Raw genomic sequence first — 16,051 nt, forward strand, 5'->3', positions numbered from 1 at the left:
CCAACAGACCTTCTAGAGGTCCACGCAAACCTCCTGCCCATGTCACTCCTCCTGCAAAATGCTTGTCACCACGCAATAGTTTGAATCTCCACCCACCCCAGCTCCCACCTGCTACATGGACCAGTACGCCGCGCTGCTAACCGTTACATGGGGGCACACCACTCTTCTCTTCATATCCTCACCCGCCACTTCGCCATTATCCCCCATAACATCGAATCCTTGATCCCCCCGCTCGCAAGCCCCCTCAACACTCCAACACACACAGAGTCCGGATAGCCGACTCCAAGCAGCAAGCAATAGAGGAACATGCCCGTCTAACTGACCTCATTCAGATATACAGTGATGGCTCAGGCCACGAAGGCAAGATTGGAGCCGCAGCCACCCTGTTTCGCGCAGGCCAACACCCAAGAACTCTTCGCTACCACCTCGGAACAGACAAAGAACACACCATATTCGAGGCAGAGGCCGTCGGCCTAAACCTAGCAGCTGAGCTGCTGGCCACAGAAGTAGACCCCACCTTCCCAATATCTATCCTCGTCGACAACCAAGCTGCGATACAATCCAGTGAAAGTTCTCACTCGCGCCCAGGATCTTACTTGACCGACATGTTTTGTGACAGATTAGCTAGCATCGCGAAGGAGCATAGAGACTTCAAGGTTACCGTACGATGGATCCCAGGACACTCCGATGTACACGGCAACGAAGAGGCAGACAAACATGCAAAAAGGGCGGCCTTCCAAAGGTACGGACGATGCCTTGTTAGATCTAGTCCCAATATTGGCTGACGTCATGTAGTCAGAGACCATGTACGCATCTGGGGGTCATGCAAGGTCAGAGAGGAACAAGCCCCTTTTCAAACTCGGTCACGCCATATGTAGCTGCAGGTCGCAGAATGTTGAACTCGTCGGTTGGTCCAAGTGCTGATCAGCGAGGTGCCGATCTATGAATTGATTTGCATCGTGTGTGGAATCGAGATCGTCGGATGAACTGGTTCAAATTCTGGCCATAGAGGCACAGATCGGCAAAAAATGACATGTTCCTGGTTCTTTTTTAGTGCTTTCTCGATGGCAAACTCAAAAGTTTTCTAGCGTACCATGCTGCTGTAAGCTGCACGTACGGATACACATGTTTTCCTGAAGCGAATATATAAAAAACGCACTTGCTTTTGCGGGTGAGCGGCTCAAGCCTCACGCGTGTGATCTGGAAACGGAGATGAATTTTTGATGCTACCGGACATATAAGTCTGACCCGAATATGCAAGAGTCTAGTCTAAAACGCGATGCCTATAAATTAGTGCCCGTAGACCATACGTCGAGGACTGAATTGAAATTACCTACAAAGTCTGAGTCACGGCCAGCCTGAGGGTGCTACTTATGACGTCTTAACGGGTCCATCGAAGATCACTAGTAGAAGCGTGATCGAGGTAATATGACTCGAGGCCATGTCCCCGTTGATGGCAGGCTTTGCGGGATGTCGATCCGTATCCCCCGTGGGAAAAAAGAGTTACATACGCGTTCTTGTTTGTCGAGGAGGTTTCTCATTTAAATGTCATGAGTTTACCATCACCTGCAGCATCACCTTCCTTAAAACCAACAGAATTGATTTCCGCAAGTCGAAAGAGACAGCGGTCCCAATCTATGCAATCAGATTCTTCATCTTCTATAAAGCGCTCTGCTTCAGAAGGCCCTTCATCAGCTACACCTATCCCTATCATGACAGATCCTATATCTTCGGTTGATTCTGCACGAGAGCAAGAGATTGAAATTGACGCTTACATGGCAGAACAGGGTGAAGATATCTCAACTCAACCGGCTTCTCTCACCATCGAGCAGAAAGTGGCGCGCATCAAATACCTACGTGACAAGCCTATGGTCGCTGGCGACACTTGGTATATCGTATCTCGTCAATGGTTCAGACCTTGGGAGATCGCTTGCGGAATCTTGTCAGACAAGTCACTCGAGTCATTGCAGGAAAAGGATATCGGTCCACCAGACAACTCCTCTCTATTTGACTCTCAGGGAAATCTTACCTCAAATCTAGTCGAACAAATTGACGTCGAGTTCTTACCTGAAGAAGCTTGGTCTGAGCTTGTGGCTTGGTGCGTGTCACTTCTCGACTTTGATTCACTTCTTCATATCCCTTCAGGTATGGTCAGCCGATACGTCCGCTCCCGCGATCTGTCATCGCCAAAGCCTTCTTGCAGACCGCCTTGGAACTTCGCCCTCCGCGTCTCAAGGTCTTAGTGCTCAAAGATTTGGGTCCCGATGCTGATATCGCAGGACCTGCGCATGCCTACGTTACTGTCTCTATCAAAGACCCAATGAAGACCCTTTTTAAGGCGCTCGTCTCTGCCGTCACCGCTCTCAGCAACGTTCCTTACAGAATCTGGAAGATTGAACCCGGCGAATTCTCTGGTTCTCACTTTCCCGCATCGAAACTCGCATCGTGGGGAGCAGAATTAATGAGTGAAGGGACAGACAAGACAGTCGAGGACAACATGATAGAACCGGAAGATCCGTTCGTGGTCGAATTTCAAGAGAATGGCGCTTGGATCGTTGATGCTTCTCAAGTTGTGCGAGCACCTCCACCTTCAGCAGTACACGTACCGCCACCCCATTATAGCAATGACAACGATTTCTTCAGCCGTCTGAGTAATCAACGAACATCAGCATTTCAAAACAGTCAACATTTTCGCACACCGTCGCCATCACGGCGAGGCTCTTCATCCAAAGCGAAGGAGTCATCAGTTACTCCCTTCAAATCATTCGGATTTTCCAAGGGCAGCAGTAAGATTATCCAAGAACCTGGCACCCTCGGTCTGGGAAACATGTACGCCTCGTTGTCAAATAGTAGTCGATCCACTGACATAAGTGTAGGGGAAATACCTGCTTCATGAACTCAGCGCTTCAATGCCTTGCGCATACAAAAGAGTTGACGGACTACTTTCTTTGTGAGTATTTCCCTCGAATGGTGGTCATTGATGCTAACATCATATCACAGCTGGCGTCTATCAGGAGGAACTCAATCCCGACAACCCGCTTGGTATGCACGGTGCCATCGCAGAGGCGTTCGGACTCCTCCTGCATCGTATCTGGGCACGGGATTCAACGAACACTTCGTACTCGCCGCGCGAGTTCAAGTCTCAGCTACAGAGATTTGCCCCTCAATTCAGCGGATACCAGCAGCACGACTCACAGGAGCTGGTTGCGTTCCTACTAGATGGACTACACGAAGACCTTAATCGTGTTCTCAAGAAGCCCTACGTCGAGAAACCGGATTGGGAAGGAGGCGGTGATCTCGAACTAGCTAAATTAGCTCAAACGTCTTGGGACGGATATATGAAGCGCAACGATAGCGTTATTGTCGACCTCTTTCAAGGCCAATACCAGAGCACTCTGGTGTGCCCTGAGTGCGAGAAAGTACGTATTGTACGGACTTTTACTATCCTCTGCTGAGTATTGTTCTCACAGGTTTCTATCACTTTCGATCCATTCATGTATCTCACGCTTCCTCTCCCCGTGAACAAAAAGTGGTGGCATGTCATCCATTATGTTCCGTGGGACCCGTCCATTCCTCACAAGAAGGTAAGATATCGGTCGCGTTCTTCATTTGTTTCGCTAAATACAATGTACCGAAAGGTCCCCGTCGAGATAAGTCGCGATAGTTCGTTCAGAGATTTGAAGAATCTGCTTGGCCGATGGATGGGAGTTAGGCCCAAAAAAGTCAGTACATACTCGCGCACTATCGAGGTTCTCTGCTGATCACTTGAGCTCCAGTTGCTGACCATCGAGGTGTTCAATCACCGTTTCTACAAGAATCTCGACGACAGTATCCTGTGTGGCGATATGGCCGATAATGACCAGATTTTCTGCTTCGAACTGCCCTGTAATTCGCGCCAGAGTCGCTCATACAAGCCAAAGGACAATGATCCTTTCATCATTCCTGTGATTTTGACGGATGTGGTCCCTCCTCGTCCTGCCTACTCCCATTACTCTCGCCTTACAAACAACTTTGGCTGTCCATTCATTGTGGTGATCGACAGAGACCAAGCAGTATCTGTGAATGACATGTATGATGTTGTCATCGAACGCCTGCAACGATGGACGGTCCGCGACAGGGACTTGTATACCTGGCAAACTGATCCTTCTCCCAGTGGTGCTGTCACGATCCCTATCTCAACCGTCTCGCCCATTGACTCCGTCGCAGAGATTAAAGAGAATGGGGATGTTAACGAAGTTGACGGGATGATCATTGAAGGCGACATCGCAGATGAGAAATTTTTCGGCGAGGATGATTCTGGGACGGAACCTGGCGCATATGTCGTTGGCACGAAACAAGGTGTCTTCACTTTGCGCCTTTACACTGGCTACAAGGATTATGTCGCAGGTGGCAATGGTTCCAGTAACGGCCGATCCGAGCAGTGGGAAACCCGTACTGAAGACATCGAATCGGGAGCTCCATTACTGAAGGAGGGTGACGCTTTCCTCTGCGAGTTCGATGAGAACATGAAGGCATACTACTTCGGCACCTCTCAATTCGAGAACTCGCTGTGGGATGCGTGGGTGCCTTTCGTGCATCTTGAGTACTTGGAAGCCAAGGAGGTGGCTGCAGCACAGAAGTCGAAGGGGATAACACTTGATGATTGTTTGGCGGAGTTCACGAAGGAGGAGCAGTTGGGTGAAGATGACTTGTGGTACTGCCCGCGTTGCAAGAAACACCAGCAGGCTACAAAGAAATTTAACCTTTGGAAGGTTCCGGACGTTCTCGCTGTGCATCTGAAGCGTTTCAGTAACAGTCGCACGCTTCGCGATAAGATTGACACTTTCGTCGACTTTCCTATCGAGGGTCTCGACCTTACTGGTCTTGTTGGTGAACGACAAGTGGGGACTAGACTCGCACAGAGTGGAGCCGACATCAACGAACTTGGTATCAGAGATGTTGAGGAGCCTCTCATTTATGATCTCTATGCCGTCGATGAGCACCTGGGGGGGCTTGGTGGTGGGCACTATCGCGCGTATGCCCTCAACCATGTGACGGAGCAGTGGTATCACTTCGATGATTCGTATGTCATGCGGTCTGATGCCAGTCATGCAGTGGCAAGTTTAATTTCTGTCCTTTTTTTTTGGCACCAATTAATAATCTTCAAAGAATTCCAATGCCTACCTGTTGTTCTATAGGCGTAGAAGCAACGCCCCGTTGGGGGGCAAGACCAACGAGAAGATAGAAGAAGCTGGTCGTAAGGCTGCCGCCGAAGCGGAGGAAGAAAATGCTGTAGAACCAGAGGCGCAGCTTCCGACACCGCCCAGTGAAAGCGACGCAACTCCTTTTCCCTTTCCTTCCACACAGCAGCCTAGCAATGCAGGATACCTCACACCGCAATCCAACACAAGGTCGACTCCTACATCATCGCCACCTCCCCTTGATGATGACGATCCGACAATGTTGGAGGCGCAGAGCGATGATCTGATTGCTGAGGATGGTCTTACTCTTGGTCCTCTCGAACTTGCGTCTCATCAATTTGATTTCCCTAACCCGTCAGGGGGGGCCTCTCCGACGTCTTCAGTCGAGGTGGAGCCTGACTACGATGATGATCCCTCGCGCACTTCGTTATTCCGCGCGCATGCAAATATTGACTCTTGGGTTGGTAGTAGTCAGAATGGTCTACCCTCACCAGCAGTTTCCGATCCCGACACGAACCCATTTTCCGACATGAATTCGCAGAAGAAGAGTGTCGATGATAGCATGGACGTTTGACGAAATACCACGATTAGTTAGAGCTACAAGTTGTAATTTACCTGCATAATCCCGTATCTTAGTTAGTTACTACTTTTCTTGCACCGTGGGGTAGCAGCTTATAAGGGCGTGGGTGATACCCGCTTCAAGTTCACAATAAGCGGCCTTCCCCTTTCCACCATAACCAACCAAGGTTCGCTACATGAGCAGGCTTCATCCAGCGTTGCTATATCTGACAATATATAACCCGACTTTGCATCCCAGTGAAGAGGTGTCCAAAGACGACGAGGATGCAGAAGAGCAAGCACAGATTCTTTTCTACAGTTCACAGGAACGCGCTACTTCGCGTGACAAGATGCTAAGGCAGGTTGGACTTGCCAAGGCGCTCATCAATTTCTCTGAGTAGGAGCCCCAGGTTTTGCCCCTTGTGCAAGATACTCATCGTTTAGTAGGATATTCCATCCGACTGACTCTTGCCACAATGTACATTCTCAATCGAGAAGGATGATAATGCTCAATCCCGAACCTGACTTCTGGATTCACGCAGTACGCCGACTCTCGATCTGTTGATGCGCTCTCATGCTAGTTTTTGCCAGGCGGTAGAGCTTGCAAAGACACCACGGACGCTTCTGCCCAAACCGAAGGATAAGGGCAAGGGTAACGGGAAAGGAAAGGGAAAAGAGAAAGAGAAAGCAAGCACTTTGCAACCCTCTTATGACTATCACGAAGGCTCGTTTCACGATTATGCACTTCGCGCGCACCTGCTCCGGGGATACGAGCAATTCAAACTTACGCATGGGTCCTTCACCTCGATCTTGAATTCCTTCGGCCAGGAAGCATTAGAGTTGCAGCTAGAAAGATTCTTCACTGTATGGGCGTGGTCATGGGATTTAAGCAAGAATTTTGAGTTGAACGACGACCTTGGTGCGTTATGTGTCTGGGCATCGCGTATCATCGCTAACTTGCCGATTTGACTTAGGCTTGTCGCTTCACCCGTTATACCCCTCTATTCTACCTCTACTGGATACCTTTTCGTCGCAGTTACCAGCTGGACTGGATGCATTGTTTCTTTCTCCTCCTCACGTAGTTCCGTCTTCAGGATACAGACAATCTAATTATCCACCTGCACTCTCGCGACACCTTCTCTCTCTGATTCCACGCCATTTACCACATCATGAAGCGGATGGTGGCCCGGAAGCCTCTTCACCCGCTGAAAAGGGAGCGACCGCAAACACGGTAGCCAAAGAAGTCGGCTCTGGCGGTAATCCCTCGAGTGGGTTCTTGGGCATGCCTTCTAGTCTCGCCATGAGCATGGATGTTCGGAACTGGAGTTGGCCCGGGGCGTTGACGTTTGGGAAGGGCGCTGAACCAAAATCGCCAGTGACAGAACGAGAAGGAATGAAACCTAATCCCTCCGTGGCCGAAAGTGTGAGCACGGTAGTGGAAGTTGACAGGGGCGCTTTAGGAGATGCGATATCCTCTGCCGATATACACTGCCTACTGGAGAAGGCAAATGATGGGTCATCTGTCACAGATCCTGATGCTGCACGTGAAGGGTGTTCGGAGATGGACCACAGCGGAGACACTCCACGACCTTCTCGAGTCCCATCACCGCTTCCTGCAGATGACTCATCTACATCCCCTCCCGAGCCCGAAAAACCCGATCGTCACCGTCAATTGGACTTCGCTTGTACTTTTGTGTTTCTACCTGAAAGTGATGACCCGTTGGAAACCCGCCGAAGGCAAGTTATACATTTAAGAGTAAGCACAGACTCGTACTCATTCTCCCTTGCGTTCACATTACCTTGCTAGTGTCAAACCTTGGCTGTGGCTCTCATAGCGGATGCTGATAACGTAGAAGACTACGACACACATGTTATATCTGAAGCTACATCTCAAATGCTACATGACATCGAGAACCTAATTGCTGCAGAAGCAACGCGGTACGTATAACTACTTAGAGTAGAAGAGCAAAACTCACATGGGTACGCGCAGGGCTTCTGAGATCCTACCTTCGGCGACGAAGATTTTGCAGCCCAAAGATAACTATCTCATTAGTTTCGACCACTTTACGGCGGCCAGTCCTGACTTCGTTGCGAAGTCGGATTACCTATACAACGGAAAGCAACTATTGGAGCAGTACGTGTTACGCCTTTTCTATTCCAGTATAATTTTGATGGGCCTTGCAATAGAGGATTGCACATCACCGAAGTTTTCTCTCGAGGTCAACAACCACAGCACTGGCATGTTTCGAAAAGAGACAACACCGGCGAGGAAGAAAGGGAGGTTTTCCTCGAAGTTGCTCGGAAGGAGACGAGCTTATCTGATGTCGATAATATCCTCCAAAGGCTTCAGTCATACTCATTCTAGCTTGCGTTAAGGATCTTCTCCGACCTGTAACGCAAGCGCCTCCCTCAGGCTAGCAGCCATTGTTTTGAGTATCGTTTATCCGATCGACTATTCGTGGTCAATTTACGGATACCTATAGCCTAGCCATAGTAATTATATCATGAAACCCGTTAATAACGCCCATTCTGTCCAATCAAACTCATATTTCAGAACCTAGGTGCCCTTAGTTAAGGTTGGGCTCCAAACATGTGACTTGACGCGTCCGGGCCAAGTGCCGCGGCTGACTTGAATCAACCGTGCATGACCATTAAAACTACTATGATATGCTTCTGCACGCGTCACTGTCACCAGCTGTCTCGCTGTCTCTTTCTTCGTCGTGTTCGACGCTACCCGTCGGACACTTTACGACGCCGACGATCACCTCTCTGTTGGCGCCGAGATTCAAAGTTCTACCTCTCGACAGCTATTCTGGTTCTTGCCTCCCACCGCGACAGAACCGCGAAGAGATTAGTCCCTCAAGGAAACTTCTCATTCCCTGGCCGCTGACCATCCGATGAGTTCTTTAGAGTGCGTTACGTTGATTGTGGGGCCTTTACGTCGTAATAGATGAATTTATATTGCTTTTAGCGACGAAATAAAGGACATGCTCTGCATATATTGTGATGCTAAAATAATATAACTTTCTCACCAGCCCTCTGATGGCCCCGCCGCCGCTGCCGCCCTTCTCGCTGGCGACAATGTCGCTGACATCTACATGCCCGCTCCATCCAGAATCCAGAGGCACAAGCACTTTTCCATAGGCTCGGGCACAACGTTTGTAGTCGACATTGACCACCGAGTCAAGGGCTTCGATGCCTTCGCAACCCCGACCTTCCCCTCCTTGCAACCCCCAACTCATCATGGACAATATCAATATTAATAGTGCCCTTTTCATCAGTACTAATCTACCGCTTAGTCCTCCAGATATGGTGCGCATCTCCAATAGGCACAAACAACAGGTATAACATGATCACCAAATTTATTACGACGCTCACCTTGGTTTGTTAGCATTGTGATCGTTTGTTTGCCGCACGTGCACGGACTTACATCGGCGAGCAACTTCTCATGATGTGCACAACATTTACTGATTCTAGACAGGCCATCTCGAGCGATTCCGTGACGAGATCCTCGCCGACTAAGCGGCTCTTGTCGATGGCTGGGCCGACGCCATGACCGAGCTCGCTTTACATCCACGCTGGCGCCCCAACTAGAGCGGTACAAGTTCATCCACAACCTTACTTTGCATCCCGAAAGACGCGCACGGCCTTTCCTCATGTCCCCCACGAGGTTGAAGGTCACCGCCGGCCACGCTGTCCCTACGCACCGCTTAGCATCTCCGTAATAATCGATGCCAGAGGTCCCCTACGACCGAATCCTGCAACAACCTATCGGCCTTCTTCTCTGTCCGCACGACCTATAATTCCACCGCCCAAAAAGTTGAAGGCCAGAACACACCGCTTGCGGTCCTGCAAGCACTTCTAGTCTGAGTCTCTTCTCTTTCCCTCATTGTTCAAAGGTTCCTTGATTTCTTTTCCCTTTATCAGCATGTACTTGACAGATGATGGATTGCTCCATTCTTTTTTTACTCGTGGACCCCTTATTTTTCCTTTTTTGTCGGTAGGTGACAGATGATGGGCTGCACATTTCTTTTAGTACTCATGTACTCGTCTCTTCCATTTGTGAAGTGAAACGTGTCTGGTTGTCTCTTTCTATTCTTCTCCGCATCTGAATTATAGGCACGAAGTGGAGAATACACAGCCGGTGCTACCGTGCTATACATGCTTAGCGTTAGTCAACGACTCGACGATGCATCATTTGTTGGAAGCTGTGTCGCTTGATTGCTGAATCGAGGGAAGAGATTTCCGACATTCCGCGATGTATAATGCAGCAGATCGACGCTTGTTTGAAAGCATGCGACCGCAAGTGCTGCATGTGCCTCCCGATATTGTGACTAAAGTTCAAGCGAGCAAAACTCGGATACATAAGACCCGGGCAACTTATGGAGATCATTCCAGCAGAAGTGACATTAGCACAGTCTTGGTACTATCCCATGTTGGTGGGGAGCCGGATTCATACATGCCGGGTCTCCCGAACGTTTTTTTCCATTCCAATGAGTCATTCCTAGCCCGCCATGAACGAGCGTTCGAATTGGAACGACCTCACGTTGTGCACGGGCAGTGTGGGTTTGGTCACGTCCTTCGGATGTTTGTGTGACAGTATCCCTATCAGGCAGTTGAAACTGATTTGTGAAATGGCTGTATCGCGTACGTAGGAATTTCCCCAAGAAAAAATTTAAGAATGGAAGACTGACTAGTAGATTCATACTATGTTCAATTATATTTTTAGCGGTGCGCACCGTGACAGCGCGAGATCCAGCATGTAGGATGTAAGCTCCTGTCGTCTGTGCAGGAATTAATCACCGATACGAAGAAACATTGATCCAAAGGGTAAGACAGTCCCGAGCACGGGTAAGCCAAAAAGAGTAGAGGGGATACGGTCGGGCGAGGGGATAAACGGATTTCGATCGTGTCCGATTAGGGTACAAGGAGGGCACAGCTGGGGTTAGTTGCGACGTAGTGATCGCTAAAGGTTGGGGCGTAGTTGCTAAGAATTGAGCGACTAAATTTGCTATGTATGCGGTTCTGAAGCGCATGTAGAGTCTTGACCAAGTTGATGAAACTCAGGCTGTTCAAATAAGTTAAAATTGTAGTCACATCTGCAAATATTGACATCGCACCTGTTCTGCGTACGCCTCTCCGAAAATATAGTGCACTGCAGGTAGCTCGTTTCCTATTGCAGGTTCAATGGCGTCGCTACTAAAGAGTAAGAACACTAGAACGAGTCATTCACAAGCGAGATGTCATTAATAATTTTGAACCCGATGTCCGCGGATTACAACGGCGAGACAGATAGTTCATAGTGTTTCCCCTTTCACTAGCACTTGCCATTGGTTTATTGTGCTTGCTACTATCTAGAATACATGGAACAAGTGACAGTGAAAACGCAACTCCTCTGCATGCTCACAGATAAAATTCTGGTTTTTTTGCATTAATGCCGTACTCGGCCAACGCGGCACTCAGGTCATCCATGGTTAGCGCGGTCCTTGTCTTATCCTAGAAGCAAGGTGATTTATGCAAGGCAGGGCAGTGAAGAACAGTGGCGTACCTTTGACCCTGGTCCAGTAAGGGGGCCCCGAGCGCGGCCACCAACGGCGTTCGTACGTATACGAGCATGCTGGTAGGCATCGGCAGCAATATCGGATACGAACTTCTGCGCGGCTAGGGAAAGCAGGCGTTTTCTGCATATGTAGAATGAACGTAATGAGTCTATACTAGAAAACATCCTGGGATACTCACAGCCGCACGTCTTCGCATTCAAATCCTACCCTCTGGAGATAGTAGTCTGTTACTTCATTGGGAATCTGGATAGCGCTTTCAGCTCCACTTGAATTACGAAAGCTACACGAGTACCAGGGGTTCATAATCATCAAGCATAACAAGGAATTCAGCTAGGGTACGATCCTTGCGGGCCTCCTCGGCTGCCTGACGGGATTGTGGTTGAGTTGTTGCGGTTGTAGAGGAGCTTGAGCCTGGAGCCGTAGTAGCGGTTTGAGAGGACTGGGGCTGAGATACATCAGGAAAGGTTCCCGGGGGGTAGTATGTGTAAGGAGAAGGCTGGGATTGTGCTGTTGGCGAGTCTGCAAATGCTGCTGGGGTCGACATGATCTACGATGTTACAGCGAGCGCCGGAAGAAGCCTGTCGGAGTTAGCCAGGCAAGATGGTGGCAGTATAAAATCTTCCCACATGCAAATTTTACTTTTGTACTCAATCGGTCGCATGGTGAGTGTTTTCTATCGATTTTCGAACCAGCATACACGCATATGATGTTTGAGGCATTTGGCTTTAGCAGGAGCGCACCCTGCGGTGCAGAAATATATCTCAGCTACCTTCGGGGGAGCTGCTTTGGCAGTATCCTTCCGCTTTGACTGATTCATTCTTTTTTTTCTACGTCTTACCTATCGACGATTTACTGACGATTTTCTTCTATAGTTATTCGCCTCCAGTAGAGTGTACAAGGCAACGTTGTCTAGAGTTAGGTTCAATGCAACATGTTTAAATTTATCTGTTGATGAACGGCGCGGGATCGGCGAGAATGTTTGTTTGCCACTGGGCGATAGGCAACCAACCGGGGTCAGTAACGGATTGTGAAGATCTGCATGATGGTAGGTGGAGCACTTACACCGAAACGGAGACGAAACGTAAGACCATAGACAGTAATCGTGTACGGCTATCTCGGGGAGCAAATGAGTATCTTGTGCATCTGAAAAAGTTGATTTAATTGCTTGATGGCGGCCGTGTTGAATGTCGGATGAGTACGTTAGTGTCCATATAAAAACTCTAAATGTAGGCGAACTCAACTAACTGTTGGGCGTTTACAACGCATTTATATACTTAACAATGTATTAGCCCGTCTGGCAGCAGCCCCAATCGTCGGTCGACTGTCGATCATCCGAGCCCTCCATTTTAAATCCGCTCTTGTGTTGGCTCCACTGCCGCGGTAACTCTTCCTACTGTCTTCATCACCACTTTGGCTCATGGCCTGGAAATAGGTAGCGAATCTCCGGCCTACCCTACGTCTCCGGTACGTCCTGCCAGGAAGAGGAAAGGGGACTTCGTCACTAAAACCATCTGATCATCGCCAAAATTTCAACTTGAATGCATACCTTCACCTTCACGACATTTATGTCCCACCATGAATATTGACGTCGAGAGCAGTATACGCGTTAGGAACATCACTCCTAGTATGCATAATGTAGGGGGTCCCAGAAAGTCCGGATTGTCATGCGCGGAATGTCGCCGGTATGTCATATCTGCTATTCACTTGGAAATACTAGTCCTACTTGAACTTGAACCCGTCTAGATCCAAGCTCAAGTGCGACAGGTAAGTCCAATGAGCAAGTCCATCTGCATTTCGATAGTTGACTTCTGCAGAAGTGTTCCCGTGCCAGTCATGTATGCGACGCGGATGTGCGAATATCTGTCCAGAGGGTAAGAGTGTCGCTCTTATAATATTCATTCATCTCATCCGCAACGTCCTAGGGACTCTCGCCGCCACGAAAGGAAACAAGTGCGTCCTTCTCGGCTCCTGTACCTTCACCCCCGACTCGGAATCTAACTTTATCTTCCTTTATGAAAGGGTTCTCATGGCTCATGCACAGCGGCTGTCAGAACAGGTAAAAACTATGACTGGGAGAATAAAAGAGCTTGAAGAAGCACTCCATGAAACTCAGAGATCCAATCGTGATGGAAGCGGACCATATCCTCTCCTGAAAACTTCCTCCCAGTCACACGAACACGTTGAAGAGCTAGAGCTTCGGACTATCTACGATGATGAAGTTCACGATGTAGCAGAAAGCATCGGATCTTTATCTATCGATGGCAATGGCCGCACCAAATATCACGGCGAATCCGTTGGGTCGGAGGTGAGGCAACCCATTCCGATCGTTTTTGTGCTAAGCCCCTGATTATATGCGCCGCCATCCAGTACTTTCAACCACTGTTTCCGGTTTGTTGAACTTCATTTTCCGAAGACAACATCACTCATGAAATCACACGATAGCCTGATGGTTATCCATCACAGCAGAGCGTCTCGGCTGACCCGAAATACTTGGGACTTCCATTTGAGATCATCGATCTCTCCAATGCATACCCCTTCGGTCTGAGGGACAGTCAATATACGAAATTTCTCTTCTTACCTTTTCTGCCTCCCCGCGAACGAGCCTTGCAGCTTATGGAGCTATATTATCGTAATGTCGCATGGATGTGAGCTCGTCGTGCACGGCTGCAGTCGATTATCATTGACCTACGGAATCTTAGGTTCGACCCAATCGTACGAGATGACTTCATGACAAATATTCTAATCCCACTGTATGGCCACACCGGTTCCCCTAACGTTAATAACATCCATTCGCACCGACTTTCCGTTTTTTTCATCCTGCTGGCCTCAGGAGTCCTTCACGATCAATCACAATCTTCAATGGTGCTTGCTGAACAGTACTATGCCCTTTCCCGCGCAGCGCTTTCACTCGATCCGATTTCCCAAGACGCTACTTGTGCTACTGTACAGGCCCTTTTCATGGCCTTTGGACATATCTACCAGTCTGATCGTACGAACAACGAAGCCAGGTGGGTTCTCATGGGCATCGTGGCGAGAATTGCACAATTAGTGAGCATAATGCTGCCGTTTCGAAGAACCAAAGAACTCATGATTACACACTATCTCACAGATCGGTCTACGTAAGTGCCTCCCCACACTACGGTGCCGCACACTGATGGACGAATCACAGAACGCGATAACGCTGGGTGGGGTCTAGGTCAGGAAGAAATACAAAGACGACGCGTTTTATTTTGGGAAGTCTACTCGGTTGACGCTTGGACGGTGCGCTCTTTGATGCTTGATCTCTCTGCCCGCTGAACTGTTTCAAAGAGTATCCTTCATGGTCGTCCACCTGCATTGAGCATCAATCATACAGACTGCCGGTTTCCAGAAGATCTCGATCCCGCGATCAAACCTTCAGGTGCTGTCGAAATGGGATGTAAGTTTCATTTGACTATTTTCTGTGCGAAGCGTTTCATGCCCACCCCTTTACGTGTTTTAGGGCATACCTGGAAGGTCCGCTACTCGGCAAGCTGTTTAGGAATTTCTGTGCAGCATGTGTTCAACACGCGTGTTCCAAGCTATTCCTCATTGCTCGAATTGGATCGAAAGATACGGAAATTCAACCTGCCGGCACATTTACAATCACCAATGGAAGCCTCAGAAGCAGGGCGTGCTTGGTCTCCAGAAGCCCCTAAAGCAATGCAGCAATATGCTGCACTGTGTCACAGGGAAGCAAGTAAGTTGGGATCATTGTGATTCTGATCAGTAAGATACCAATGATTGGCAGATCTGATGTACATCCATCGGAGCTGGTTCGTACAGGCTTTTCGAGAGGCCCCTACCAACCCCCTTCAGCACAAATATGCGCCCTCAGGTCTTGGCTGTATATCGCAGTGCATGTCGGTTGATCTCCAGCCTTAATGGGTTGTACCGAGTGCATTCTCAACCGACGGATCGAACGTGGTTCTTCTGGTCGGCCATATTCTCTGCATGCGTGAGTCTATACAGTTCATTTTGACAACGCGTCTCATGTGGCGAGCAGATCGTTCTCGGAGCTATAGTGGTGGATAGTCCACAATGTACTCTTGCGTCAAACGCATTGCAAGAACTGGATCAGGGAATGGTGCTTTATGAAGAGGGTTCACTTCCCTGTCGGCCTCCAGCAACCATGGTAATATAGTCTGAGCCTCACGATTGAATGCTCTTTCTGATGTGTTTCTAGCTTGTCCTCCACAGACTGCGTGAGCGTGCCTTCACCTCCCTCCAGGCCGCGCAGACAGACAGACAATCTCAATCTCATCGGTCGTCTATAAACCCCGATGATCCAGACGTGCTTGGACCCCGGAAGAGTGACATTACCGGCACGCCATTCGGCTCGTCAGCATCAAGTGCAAGCCCATCTGGTTCAGACCGACGATCGTCAGAACTGTCCGATGGTGATATACCCATCGCTCAGTATTACGCAGCACTAGCAAATCCCGATCTCGTATTGCCAGCTACCAGGGAATTCGAGCTCCCGTTTTCTCAGACATTCGAGCCGTACTTCGCTGCAGCTTCAGAAGAGGATATCAACGCGCCTTCACCGTTCTTTGACCCTGGGCTGCGAGCCGCTGTCATAGAGTCAAAGATGCAGCCCAATCAAAGTAATGCAGGTCCCAGTTCGAGTAGGCCTCCGCCACAACCAGTGCCATTATCATTTCAGCAAGTGTACAATCCGGACCATGCATAATCATCCATCATGTTTTGTTACCATCGCATTCTCTTTCTTGT

At 49.1% G+C, this 16,051-nt stretch overlaps 4 protein-coding genes across 4 annotated transcripts; 3 read left to right on the plus strand and 1 right to left on the minus strand.

Moving 5' to 3' along the window:
* Positions 1 to 1,536: 1,536 nt before the first annotated feature.
* On the plus strand, positions 1,537 to 5,855 carry F5891DRAFT_996939 (cysteine proteinase). Its single transcript, XM_041378410.1, has 8 exons — positions 1,537 to 2,098; positions 2,146 to 2,829; positions 2,877 to 2,950; positions 3,001 to 3,419; positions 3,471 to 3,584; positions 3,639 to 3,722; positions 3,777 to 5,096; positions 5,149 to 5,855. The coding sequence occupies exons 1-8, from the start codon at positions 1,551 to 1,553 to the stop codon at positions 5,752 to 5,754; spliced, it is 3,849 nt and encodes a 1,282-aa protein (XP_041233336.1). The 5' UTR covers positions 1,537 to 1,550; the 3' UTR covers positions 5,755 to 5,855.
* Positions 5,749 to 8,294, plus strand: F5891DRAFT_996942 (uncharacterized protein). Its single transcript, XM_041378411.1, has 7 exons — positions 5,749 to 6,135; positions 6,186 to 6,279; positions 6,330 to 6,657; positions 6,713 to 7,494; positions 7,546 to 7,676; positions 7,729 to 7,872; positions 7,926 to 8,294. The coding sequence occupies exons 1-7, from the start codon at positions 5,936 to 5,938 to the stop codon at positions 8,101 to 8,103; spliced, it is 1,857 nt and encodes a 618-aa protein (XP_041233337.1). The 5' UTR covers positions 5,749 to 5,935; the 3' UTR covers positions 8,104 to 8,294.
* A 2,741-nt stretch (positions 8,295 to 11,035) lies between these two features.
* F5891DRAFT_996951 (transcription initiation factor TFIID 23-30kDa subunit-domain-containing protein) lies at positions 11,036 to 11,952 on the minus strand. The gene is made up of 4 exons (XM_041378412.1): positions 11,592 to 11,952; positions 11,478 to 11,542; positions 11,287 to 11,419; positions 11,036 to 11,234 (listed from the first exon to the last, which is right to left on the minus strand). Exons 1-4 carry the CDS (start codon positions 11,841 to 11,843, stop codon positions 11,142 to 11,144), a joined length of 543 nt encoding a protein of 180 aa, XP_041233338.1. The 5' UTR covers positions 11,844 to 11,952; the 3' UTR covers positions 11,036 to 11,141.
* Positions 11,953 to 12,874: 922 nt separating this feature from the next.
* Positions 12,875 to 16,010, plus strand: F5891DRAFT_1180793 (uncharacterized protein; the record flags this gene model as incomplete). Its single annotated transcript, XM_041365980.1, has 15 exons — positions 12,875 to 12,981; positions 13,043 to 13,063; positions 13,117 to 13,170; positions 13,222 to 13,249; positions 13,341 to 13,604; positions 13,667 to 13,687; positions 13,742 to 13,944; positions 13,999 to 14,347; positions 14,409 to 14,418; positions 14,469 to 14,560; positions 14,609 to 14,717; positions 14,781 to 15,017; positions 15,091 to 15,275; positions 15,324 to 15,452; positions 15,504 to 16,010. 15 exons carry the CDS (start codon positions 12,875 to 12,877, stop codon positions 16,008 to 16,010), a joined length of 2,316 nt encoding a protein of 771 aa, XP_041233339.1.
* Positions 16,011 to 16,051: the final 41 nt, after the last annotated feature.

This window comes from Suillus fuscotomentosus (assembly GCF_016647785.1).
Source record: "Suillus fuscotomentosus strain FC203 chromosome Unknown F5891scaffold_2, whole genome shotgun sequence".
NCBI lineage: Eukaryota > Fungi > Basidiomycota > Agaricomycetes > Boletales > Suillaceae > Suillus > Suillus fuscotomentosus.